General features: G+C 29.8%; 1 protein-coding gene across 1 annotated transcript in view; it reads right to left on the bottom strand.

Annotated features, from left to right (window-relative positions):
• Nucleotides 1-13,098, bottom strand: part of LOC113370071 (diacylglycerol kinase eta-like) — a 28,654-nt gene that overhangs the window by 3,694 nt on the left and 11,862 nt on the right. The window contains 8 exon segments of the mRNA XM_026610731.1: nt 67-359; nt 1,283-1,528; nt 2,024-2,375; nt 2,454-2,599; nt 5,992-6,156; nt 6,158-6,189; nt 8,335-8,540; nt 11,811-11,902. Coding sequence (XP_026466516.1) covers nt 67-359; nt 1,283-1,528; nt 2,024-2,375; nt 2,454-2,599; nt 5,992-6,156; nt 6,158-6,189; nt 8,335-8,540; nt 11,811-11,902 — 1,532 coding nt within the window.

Genomic DNA, 13,098 nt, shown 5'->3' with positions numbered 1-13,098 from the left:
CTAATAGTATTTTAACACAAAGCCACTTTGATGGCTACATAATATGATATTTCCTCTAATTCCTACCTTTGTTGGTATGACGACCGTCTACTGTCCGCAAATTCCTGTGGCACAGGCAATGTGGCTACGAGGTGATCGAATCCGGTCGATATATTCGAATCCCGACGCTGATCCGGCAGCGGTGATATGGAAGTCAAACGTTCTCCGGGCGCAGGTACTACATCGGCCGACAGGAGGTTGGAGGCGAGGGTTGTCGGCGTTATTGAACCCTGTCTATTAGCCCGAGGGTAAGGTGTCGGGCTGCCGCATCTACTGGTTGAGGGACCGCGAGTCGTTCCGGTGTCTGTTGTTTTAGTAGTCTACGAGGAAAAATAATAACAATAAGATTAGAGTGAGCATTATTTTATTTATTTATAATATTTTTAATTTAATGTATGAACAATGCCACCAAATTTTATTAGCTACATATATATAAAACTATGTCGGGTTTTTCTTCATGACGATATAATTACAGAACGCGCGAACCGATTTCGATTTTTTCGAATTTTGCATTCGTTGGAAAGGTCTCGGGCTCCGCAAGGTTTATAGCTAAGAAAATTAGTCGTGAATGGCATCGTGTCTTAATGCAAATTGCTGGAACTACACGCACCGTAATTAAATATTCGAGTAATGACATTAGTGAAAATTATCAGAATTATGCTTGATTAAGTCAGCGAGCAATTCTTGCCGCAAACAATAATGATGTACACGCACTGAATTTCACCATTCAATCAAAAATTGCTGGCGATTTGGTGACATACCAATGATTCCGACTGGTCTTCCATTTGACTTCAAACGATTGCAATTTCCAGTTCGCCTTGCATTCGCAATGACAATTAACAAGTCGCAAGACCAATAGCTTAGTGTTTGCGGGATAAAATTCAAATAGATTATTTAGAAAATCATTGTTTTTCACATGGGCAGTTATACGTTGCCTGTTCACGAGTTGTAAAACCATCCGCTTTGTTTGTGTTAACGTCAGACCAAAAAACGAAAAATGTGGTTTACCAAAGAACACTTCGTTGTGTAATAAAATCAAATTTTCCCTTTTCAAATATAAAGCAAACAAAAAATTTCTTCATCTTATCACGAAACCATCTGGTAGCGAAATGGAGTTGGTCGGGTTTGCTAGTTTTATATAGTATCTGAAATATTTGTTGTACCAATATCCATACAAATTGCAGTTGTATATACATCCACGATTTCAAAATTTTATTATCTGTATCTATTTTATTGCATTTACCTTTGTTGAATTTTGCTGAGTCGATCTACTTCTATATGTTTCAATTTCCGTGTGTTGCATAACATTTCTCATTGCTCGTTTTAGACTATCTGCACGGCAATGTAGTGCTTCGCGTTCTATGAAACTATCAGAACGAGCTCGTCTCTCTGTTAGATTAAGGTGTTCTTTTTCTTTTTTATCCATGGCGCCTTTTTCAACATCTCCGGAACCGCCTCTTGTAGTATTTGAAAGACTCACAGAACCAACCTGGAAAAAATATTAAGTATGAGGAAAGAAAATTAATGAAATAATAATGAACATTGTATTTTTCTATCAAAAGAAAATTTAAATTATTCGTGCATGGCATTGTGCCTTAAGGCAAATTACTGGAACTTACCGTGCGGTAATAAAATATTCGAGGAATGTTATAAACAAAATGTAAGAGCTTATAAATTGGTCGAAGACCCTAAATTTCGAGATTAGATAGCCTCCCCTAACATTCGGTGTTGTTACCTAACGTACGGTTGACATTGAACACGAACATTAAAGTAATCGCGAAGAGACTTTAGTAAGAGCAAAATTAGTGATGCATGGCATTGTGTCTTTAGGCTAATTGCTGGAAAATCCCGTAGCAAAAAATATTTATTATTATTTATTAATATTTTTTTTAAATGGAAAGTTAACAAGATTTTTCGATGAATAATGTCAATGTCTTTAAAAAGCCAGTGCTGCCAATAATGCTGCAAATTAATCTCGAATTACCTCTTCATTATTTAAAGTCTCAATCAGCATATCCAGTTTGGTTTTTAGCAAATCAGCCTTAACTTCAAGCTGCTCCTTCTCCGTAGCATCTTCTTCCGCAGCATTTATTTCTCTGACACGCGTCAACATTTCTTGGACAGTTCTTTGAAGCAATTCGGCCGAAGCATGAATTGCTGCACTATCATCTGCCTGCAGAATGGTTTGCAAGTGCCACAAGGCGCAAGCCTCGCACTGCTCCAGGGCTGGTGACAAAGGCGTATCTGCCGTTGTGTCGCAACTCGAAGAAGGTACTGTGTCACCATTTGGAATTTTGGGAAAAGCTATGTCACGTTCGAATGTCATGATGCTCCACCTAAAAATAAACAATTAAAAATAATGAATTAAATTTGAAATGTATAATTGAAAAAGACAAATATAATTGAATACCAACCTGTCCAACATTTTTGTCCCAGCTTTTTCATAACGTTCTAATAATTGAGGTAGATGTGCGTCGTCATCACATGAGGCGCCCCATCCCAGAACACGAGCAAGATCGTTGCCGGTGCCCAGAGGCAGAACTGCTACTTGACATTGTTTCTGGAAAATAAATTACTGAATATTATAAAAGAAGAAAAAAGTACTTGTTCAGAAAAACAAATAATTATTTGTATTAGAATTATTCTGGATATAATATTTGAGAGATATTACACACGAATAACCTGCATTGTAATTAGTCACACGATGTTTATTATATACTTCAGTTATTTCAATTTCTTTATTATATAACGGTTCTTTGTTTGCTTCATACTATATTCAGATTTTTCATTATATTTTTATTTTTATACTAACACAAAAGAAGTGTCAACATTCTGTACATTATTTAATATGACAGTCAACAAATAATAAAAATATCATCAGAAGTATGTTTCGATTTTCACGATTTGGTTTATTTCGTCCCCAAATGTCACATTTTTAATTAAAAATCCGTTCACTTCTAAATGCGGAGTTATTAATTTCCATCCATGTGTCACAGGTAAACAAGCAATAATTAAAATCCAGTCCACGATTAATATATTTCTGCCTATCATTTCATAAAATGTCAAAGGCTTCAATCTATATCTTTTTATTTTTTTGTAAACGCAATGATAAAACTTAATTAAATAACAGCATGAGAATTCAATAAAGTTAAATGAAATTGTTTTATATGCCAATATCACAACAATTTATATCGAAACGTTTGAGTATGCAATTTGCCTTTGATGAATTATCACACATGGCGTATTAATAGAATATTATTAATGCAGAATTCAATATGCAATAATCGTTTTAAAATCTTGAACCAAATTCCATTAAAACTATATAATATAAAATTTATTTATGGCTAAAATTGTTTGAATTTTTCTAATTTTTAGAAATTTGAAAAATGGAGTCTAAAAGTGGACCAGAAAGAGTTGCGATATTAATATATTGATGGATGATTTCAAATGGCTATTTAATATTCGTGGCTATTAATTTATGATAAGTGGTTTTAGTAATATAAAATATTATATATATCAGATTTAAATTCCATCATTCAGAGCCAAAAAGACGAAACTAATTTTGAATAAAAATTATTTCTAGAAATTGGTATTACATTTCAAAAACATTCATTCACATGTATTTAAAGAAAGTGAATATTTCAAAAAAATCTTTAATAATTTTGATTTTGATTTTGCTAGGTCTAAGAATGCTCAGTGACTTAGAGGTAAAAGAAGCATAAGATGTAATTTTCTCCAACCCGTACCAAATAAACAAATTTAATTACTAACTAAAATCCATTCTAGAAATTGCTGGAAGGTTATAAAACTACACATTCACAAGTACTTCAATAGTGTAAGTTCAATATTTCAGATGATTTATTAATACTAGTTTAGAAATTTTGATTGTTAATTTGTTTTATATTCAAATTTTAGTAGAACTGGAGAAGTTTAGATATACCTTACATATATACTATTGGTTCTATACAATGTTTCTTATACATTTTGCATAATCCAAAAGACAAACAAAACGGCAAATTTTTCTTCCAAGATTATTACACCCGTATGCAATAAACCTCTTAAAATTCGTGTAGCATGTTTCTCATTCACATTTACGATTCTTGTAAAAAAATTTCCACTTCCATTCAAGATGAGATATAGACAAACAAACATCGAAATATGACCATAAAACGGCAAGTCTTTTATAATAAATTATGCAGAGCTTATTTTCACGTTCTACGCACAAGAAATTTGAATAAAACATCACATTGCGTCGGAGTACGAATTCAGTTTTTTAGAATACGTTTTATTTTTATATTTACATGAAGCCATATGAAAAAATTGAGCACATATGTGGAATGAAATATACGGACGACGGGTAACAAAATACTGATCATTATTTAAGCAAAAGGTTATTTTACGAATTCCAGAGTTGTGACAGCCTATTAGGGTAATGTATCGTATACATGACGTCATTACGTCTTATTTTGAGAAATGCGATACGTGTATCTGGAAAATTGGAGCACAATTTAATAAGAAGAAATTTTTTTCAGGCAGTAAGATTTGATTCCATCTAATAACTTTTAAGCACAAAAGATTTATTTTTGGTGATGTTATTCATAAAAACTTTTATTAAAATTTCGAATGGTACTTTTTGTATAAATAAAAAGTACCATACCTGATACCTGAACAATATTAGGCAAACTTGAGAAAAGTCTCAGGTTAAAAGAAATTAGAATGATGAAGAAAAATCATAATTTTCTAGATCAATTTCAAGTAACTTAATCAGAACCATGCTTTAAATCATAGCTTTTGAAGAAAGTTTTATAAATTTGAAAAATAGGAGCACGAATATTAATAAGAAGAAATTTTTATTTAGGCAGAAAGATTTGATCTAACAACGTTGAAGCACAAAAGTTTTATGCCTTGTGATATTTTTCTTAAAACATATATTAAATTAAAATATTTTTCACTTTTTATTATTATGTAGTTATGCTCTCAAAAGACAACTCTCGATATCATATTTAAGAACCATAATCGCAAGTGAAAATCTGATATCACTGCTGCTTGATATCACACATAGTATATTAGTAGACTGTTTGATTTATTATTATTATTTGTACACTTTTTCAATATTAATTAAATTGCAACTATACATTAAAAAATTTTTTTACAAAATTCTCACCCGGCTGTTTCAGTTCTGCTTCTAAAAAAATCTACTTGCTCCTGCATTGAGAAAAAGTCTACAGTACAAAAAATTTAATATTATACAATAATAAAAATGTATAATAAAGCAATATGAGTTATGTTTTCTGAAGGGAACAGTATATTAATATTTCTAATGAGAGGATTCGCAATATTCGCCCTGGCAAATAATAAAGAAAGTCGAATAAAAGCCCGTTGCAAAAATTTAATCAGCATTTAAGCGAATTCTTAATTATTAGAGTTGGAGACTCTAATTAATGAGCAGCATTACGAAGGTATTATATTTTAATTTTTCTCTTTATTATTTTTTATACGGAATAAAAATTGAAAATATTTTCATTAAAACATTAATTAACACCAAAATAAACTCAAATGTAGGTCAAAGGAGGAATTAACATAAATATATTGTAGCACATTGAACAAAATTATGTAAACGATATAAATTACAATAAGGTACAAAACAAAAAATCTTGTAATGGAAGTTATTTATTACAGATTGACTATTAATCTAAATCAAAGAGAGAGAAAAGTTTCTACATTGTACATCTTGTAGCAATTAGATATTATATGAAAACAATTATTTATCTCTTGTTGTTTGATCACAATATATGTGAAAACAACATGTGCTATTATTAATTGAGCACATAAGATTAAGTGGAAAGAAATAGGTAGTGGGTGAAATTAATCATTATGAAAGAAATAACTCAATTCAGAGTTGGACTAGTAAATTAATTCATAACAAATTATATAGATTTTTTTTCTACTTACCAGAAGATCTAATCGATCGATCTCCGAAAGCACCCATCCTACTGATCCATCACCGCTGCAGATCAGTATCCGAAAATGGTCAAAGTTTCTAAATAAATTTAAACCTACACCAGGACCTGAACCGATCAGGTCGAATACTTGTGCAGGATTCAGAAGTTGCTTAAAAACGCCTCAAGAACTTCACACCTTGGTTATCACCTGAGGAAAAATAAAATATACAGGAGATAAAGTACAATTACAATACAATTTTTTTGAGAATGAGAAAATTACTTTTTTACAATCATTTTTAATTTCAAACTGATTTTCATATTTAATTTCATATAAAGTAATTTCTCATTTAAAATCATAAAGCTCACGCCAGTCAGAAACATATGCTAGGAGCAACTTCTGCTCGTACTTTAGTAAACTTTTTTAATTATAATATTTTTTATTAGTAATACGTTTTTGAAATATTATATTCAATAGAGTATTTCGTGTATTAAAATAAAATTCACAAAAATCTGTATGAACATCTCGTAAACGATATGATGTCTTTTAATGGTCAAAAGACGAAGTATCTATTACAAATTTAATAAAAAAAATATCTGTGGCGATTCAAACGTTTCTATAGAAAAAAGAATTTGTTTTTACAATAATGATGTAATATCATACGTATTATTTACGTAGAAACAGTAACTTTCAGTGTAATGTTATATAGTATACTCTATAAAATAATTACTTCAGCATCTCGGATACGGTTTGCGTTGATTAAACAAGCTTTATTATAAGTAAATGCTTAGAGTCATATTATATAATTTCCTAGAACAATTTTATATAATATTCAGATACTTTCATATAATTATTTTGCTTCGTAATATAATAACTAAAAGTTATTTTAAAACAACGCAACATAAAGGCGTAGGGGAGACTGGGTACGGTAGTGTCACTTTTTTATTTGATCAGCCATAATTTTGTTTATTTACCAGCTAGCTAGGAGAAAATTGAATTAAGTGGTAATTTAAACATTTGTCTACGTGGAAATATTGAAATACCGTCGCTTAATATGATGTATTTTAGTCATAAAATCAAACCATACAAAAAACGTGACACAAGTTGGGGTTAGTGACAAGATTAAAAATAGGTATAAAGACCAAAATGGTTTATAATGTCTTTCATTGTCATAATAAACCATTAATTTTACCTTTTTTTTCTTCACCGGAAAAAGACAAAAGGTACATTTCACAACCGTACCCCAAAATTTGTGAGAACCGTTGCCAATGCTCATTTTGAAAGCAAATCATAATTGTGCATAGGCCAATAATTACTAATATTTAAATAAATTTAATAAAATCAATCTGTGATATAATATACTAATATAAAATTATTGTAATTAAACCAGTTATTTTAAGGGGCACAACTAGTGTAAAATTTTGAAAAAATCGATTTTTGTTTTTTTTTCGTATTTCGGTAGATTATACCTTTAAAACTAACATATTAAAATTTCAAATCAATATCTCAAATAGTTTTTGAGTTACAGCCATTTAAAAAGTATACATATAGTATATAGTACAACGATCATTTAATCTTTAAACGCGTTTTTCTCGAAACAGTATTTTCCGAATTTGCTGCAGTGATTACTCAAAAACGAATGATCCGATCACTATCAAATTTTTTTTACATGTTCTGTATATAGTTCTCCGTAAAATAAACTATCGATTTTTTGATCAGATCAAAAATCGAAATTCGGCAGTCGAAAAACGACGAAAATTTTGGGTAAAATTACACGTTTTTTTTAAAACGCCGCCATTTTGTCAATCTTTGATTTATTTTTTTTGTCGTAGTTCATTTTACAGACAATATTATCTAGTTTAACAAGAATTTTTTTTTATTTCATCCACGTAGAAGGCCGGAATCACTGCAGCAGTTAAGGGCCTTTTTTTTGTCGCGCCGTTGAAGATCGACGATAACTTAAAAAGTATTTAATTTTTTTTATTCAAAAATTTTACTATGTATTCTGAAAACATGTATAAATATATTTCTAAAATTTTGAAATGATTGATAAAGTAGTTTTTTTAATATAAATTCCCAAAAATCACCTTTTTTTTAGGCGGTTACACTAGTTGTGCCCCTTAAATAATAAAAATATAATTGAAGATTTGCAAAAAACTGCAAGAGCTTAGTGAGATCATAGAAAGCTTTGATAGACGTGTAACGATAAAAAAACGTAGATATGTAAATTCAAAAAATAAATATTAGTATTTGTGGATCACAATATCCATCAACAAACAAACACCATCAAGTATTGCTTTGTATAAGCAAAAGAATCGAATAAATATTAGTATTAAACAAAGTCTTGTATCTCACCCGACTTGGAATTGACGAAAACCAATAGGGGCGAGCAACCCTGCGGTCTGGTCGCCTCCCATGTCTCCTCGGAGCCCACAGAATGCAGAGCGGTGGGCGGCACGACGCTCACTTTACTCGGGCCGAGGGGGCACTTTACTTTGTGAGCGGGTCTGCAAGCCGTATGAACTGTCGCACGACACCAGAGGCATCGCCAATCCTGTAATCTAAAATAGAAGGCGATATAAATGGGATAAATGATATGCCACATGCAAAAGTACATTCCATCAAGTTTAATAATATTCATTAAGCATAAACTCCTAATTGTTTTTATAGTAAAATCCTATGAGCTATTTGGATTTTATCATTCACTCACACACATAAATACACGCTTTCAAATACACATATACATTATTGATATGCCAATATTTTCATAAAAAAAATTAGTAATAAGAATAAAGATAGTTCCACATTTTCAAAAACTGAAACTTGATTCAAATTCAATTGTTACTCAGCTTTTTGAGACACCAATTTCAATCAGACTGAAAAAGAAGCTACTCAAAGATAATATTGAAGACTTTTAGCATTACCACTTCTTTGTAGAAATGAATAGAATTAGTGAGCCACATTTGAGTGATTCTACAATTATATCGATATAGTAAAATAGTTTTATATGACAGAGATAAAAAGTGAACGAGATGAACATTTACCCTGGCAAAGGTAGAAACAATAAAAATAGTAAATAAAACGGTAGAGTTTAATCGTAGTCTCCGTTAAAGATAAATTAAATTAATTTATATTTTGCATTAGTTGAACAATGTAGCTATTATTTCGTAAAATCCCTTTGAAATTAAAAATAAGACTTTGTACTTGTTTGCCCGATGGCTGTCTCATATCCTATGGGGTAAAAAGACCAAGTGAAATTTTTGAAAACAGCAAAAAACGTATTTCTACGATGATGCTAAAATTAGCTGAAAGTTTTACTGAACATATTTAGATAGATGTTGTTTAATATCATGGACTTAGTTTTCATAATATAATTGCTTAAATTCGAACTGTACCTTTGTGCCCCGTCCTATCCCATACATAAATTGAATTTTTAATAAACAAAAATATATAAAAAAAATTTTTGTTTTCATAATAAATATTTTGCCCTATAAGTGACACAAACTATTCCTAAACTTCTTTCCAGTTTTATTCCCCAAAACTTCGTTATTGGATGAATGTCTTTCGTGATAAATGATACAGATTAGACCGACATCATTTAAATCCTTAACTACTTATTCCCGGAAGACTGATACTTGTTTCTTATCCGATTGGATCTTCCTGGGAAATAACCCAAAACTTTTCTACTTGCGATTTTGTTGCGAGTATCCGTTTCACCACAAAACTTCGTAGGAAAACTAGAGTTTTTACTTCGTATCAATGCCGAAAACTTGTAAAAGACGTATCAAATAGTAAAAATATAAAATAATATAAATACTAATATATTATATAAAATAATAAAACTTCAATATCGTTATCGTCTTTTAAAAATATTAGAAGAGCTTTCATAAATTCTTTCATAAAATATTTCCTTTACACCCATTTCTCAGTTATTTCATTTATAGCACTATAGTTTAATACTTTCCACGTGATATTCAGAGTTCAGAGAAATAGCTAATATTTTGTTTCAAAAGTACGAAAATAGACCAGTAATATAAAGTTCCTTCTATATTGTTATGATCACGTGCATTTCCTATTCTTGCCTTGAAAATAAGATTGGTAATAAAACTGATGCATGTCGACTGCAATTGCAATGTCCCCGGGGACAGAAAAATGCTTCACATTAATTAATTTTTATAATTTTGTCGTATTTCACTTTTAGAAATAGACAGATATTGATTGGAAATCAGTTACACGTAATTCTTGAAACGTATAATTCAATAGTTTGTTAAAATTAATTATTTAAAAAAATATGACCTATACCTGTCTAGTCTATTATTAATATTTATAGTTTTGCATTATTTTAGTTTTAAAAATAATAAATATTCAAAAAATAGTTATGTAAATAGTCGGATATTATTTAGAAATATTTAATTTAAAAATTAATACTGCGCTTAATACAAATTTTTCTAAATAGGGGGAAGTCCCCTAGTGGCGGACACCTAAGGTTATTTATAAATAAATCAAAAAATATTTTACGAAATGTTTATTAAATTATGATTTACGTTAAATAACAAAGTTAGAAATCAAACTAAATTAACAAATGCTCCCCATGCCCCTTTCACTTGTATTTTAAAATGAAAAGATTTATACTCGCTTAAATAATACGTGTTAAATAGAGTGTCCGGTTCTTGGTGCGGTCCGGCGTTACGGGACTTCCCCTTACAAATTATTTTTCTGTCTCAAAAGAAGATCTAAAAAACTTTTCGTTGTCTGTAGCAACTGATATTTTTCTTGTCAAAATAATTGAAATATAATAATAATAATAATAAATTTTTTGACGGTTTTTACTACCAATTTATATGAAGAACACAACGCCATGTTACGGTCCATTATATTGAAGAATTGACTTCTAACTCTTCTTTTCCTAATACAAAAAAGTGATTTATCAATACACTTTTTCACTAAAACTATCCTTTAAATCATCTCACATTTCAATATTTGGATAGTCTCATAGTGTGAAGTATCATCTCCCCAGTACAGCGACCTTTGCAAGGTTCAACATCTTTTAACATGACGTACAGACAAAACTGGATACGACACATAACGTAATCATTTTATACGTGTATAATGTGATATTTTTATTAGCCGAAGAGAATATAAAAGATAAAATCGAATGACAATGTGTCGCCCACAATCCAATTCCACTGTCATATTCAACTGTGCATTGGACAACCAACAAATAGAATAAGTCACCAACGTCACAGAAAATATACATTTTCATATGACGAACGTAATATCTTGTCACGTTGGATTACATTTGAAATTGATATATTACAAAAATACAGATGTAAATATTTATTTTTATATAAATGTCATGCAAAGACATAGTAGGCACATGTACAACATACTATATCTTTCCTATTTCTCTAGGAACAATTGGAAATTGAATCTAGAAAAATTGGACAGAATCAGTTTAGAGATTTGCAAAAATTCAAGTTGTGATTTAAAAATGCCTTATAATTTAGCTATCGTAATTAACACTTTAATACAGTGGTTTTCTACCCTTTTCGCACCACGCCTCCTGCTTTAATAAAAAAAATGTTGCAACCCCCTTAATTTTCTCAACACTTTTATTTTATCACAAATTAATATGCAATATTATGTAAAAATATGAATAAAAATAAATATTATTCTATATTATTGAAAAAATTTTAATTTATTTTTGAAAATCCTGTCCCCCCCCGTGACAGCCAGGCGCTCATCTGAGGGTGCGCGCCCCACAGGTTGGAAACCGCGGCTTTAATATAATATTTGCTTAATTAATATTGATCATTTCTATTAATTATTACCTTAATACTGATCCGCAAGTTTTATCACAGACTGCACATTTGGCCGAAACCGGAAGATTTCCTTCCATCCATTGATGGGGCATCGTAATGTTCTGTAAAAAAACAAAACAAATATTTAGAACTATTAATTAATAATATATTAACATAATTTTATAATATATAAACATAAATGTAGAATCTATATATTTTTTAAACTCCCTACAAAAATATAGAGTTACGTGACGAGAAAAGCTCAGCCAGTAGCATGCCCGGCTCACACGCCAAGGACACTTGGTTCGAATCCTGGCACTGACATAGAATTGTCATTTGATTTTTTGAGTTGAAATTAAGTAGAAGTAAAATTGTTGATTTAGAATAAACTATAATTAAAAGTTAGAAGAAGAAGCAAGGATTCAAAAAGAAGTCAGTTGCATAGAAAATTGGATAGTATAGGATACTATTATATATATATTATATGTTTATATTATAAAAATATTATATAATATAATAAACATAGTATAAAATGTAAAAAATGTTGTAGGTACGAGTAAATGCTCTTTGTAAGCAAGGCTAATAAAAATAAAAATCAAAGGAAGCTTAAATTTGCAACTAACAGTTCATCAAAAGTTTATTTAAACAAGAATTGATTGTTTGTGAATTTAATATTATTTGCATGAATAAATATTGCATGTTATCTAAAAAACTGTTATATCCAACTACTTATTAATTAATAATAGAATTGTTCTGTGTATTTAGTCTTCCAATACGAACGCCAACAATTTCATCTAGGTCAAAGCAATTAGTCAAACATTCAACTGTGAATACAAACATTACTAATGAATAGAGTCTTCAGCATTTATATCTTGATTAATATCGAAATTATCAACGAAATACAATCATCAATTCAATAATTGAAGAAAAACTATATTACAAAATCTACTTTTCATTTTTTATGGCAGGAATGAAACATATTTAAAAAAAATTTATCACTTTTCTTAGATATTGATTATTACCGTATATAATATATACTAATACATACAATATATATTTAATATTTGTAGTTCACATTGAGTATAAATAAATAATGAATATATTCATATTTTATTAACTTGTAATGTTAGTTGAACTATATTAAAATAATTGCTGTACAGATATTACTTACAATGTCATTAGTATTTTATCAATTCACCAGATTTAGATTTTAATATTAAATTACTTCAATATGGATAAAGTTGCAAAATAGATTTCCAGAACAGCACTAAATCTGTTATTGATAACAAAACTAATTAAAACTGCGAACTAGTTATTG

The sequence above is a fragment of the Ctenocephalides felis genome, unplaced genomic scaffold (assembly GCF_003426905.1).
Source record: "Ctenocephalides felis isolate EL2017-DRISC unplaced genomic scaffold, ASM342690v1 CF-g0.4_SCAFFOLD_01492, whole genome shotgun sequence".
NCBI classification, from domain to species: domain Eukaryota; kingdom Metazoa; phylum Arthropoda; class Insecta; order Siphonaptera; family Pulicidae; genus Ctenocephalides; species Ctenocephalides felis.
Note: the sequence above shows the minus strand (reverse complement) of the source record. Positions and strands in the feature narration are given on the sequence as shown.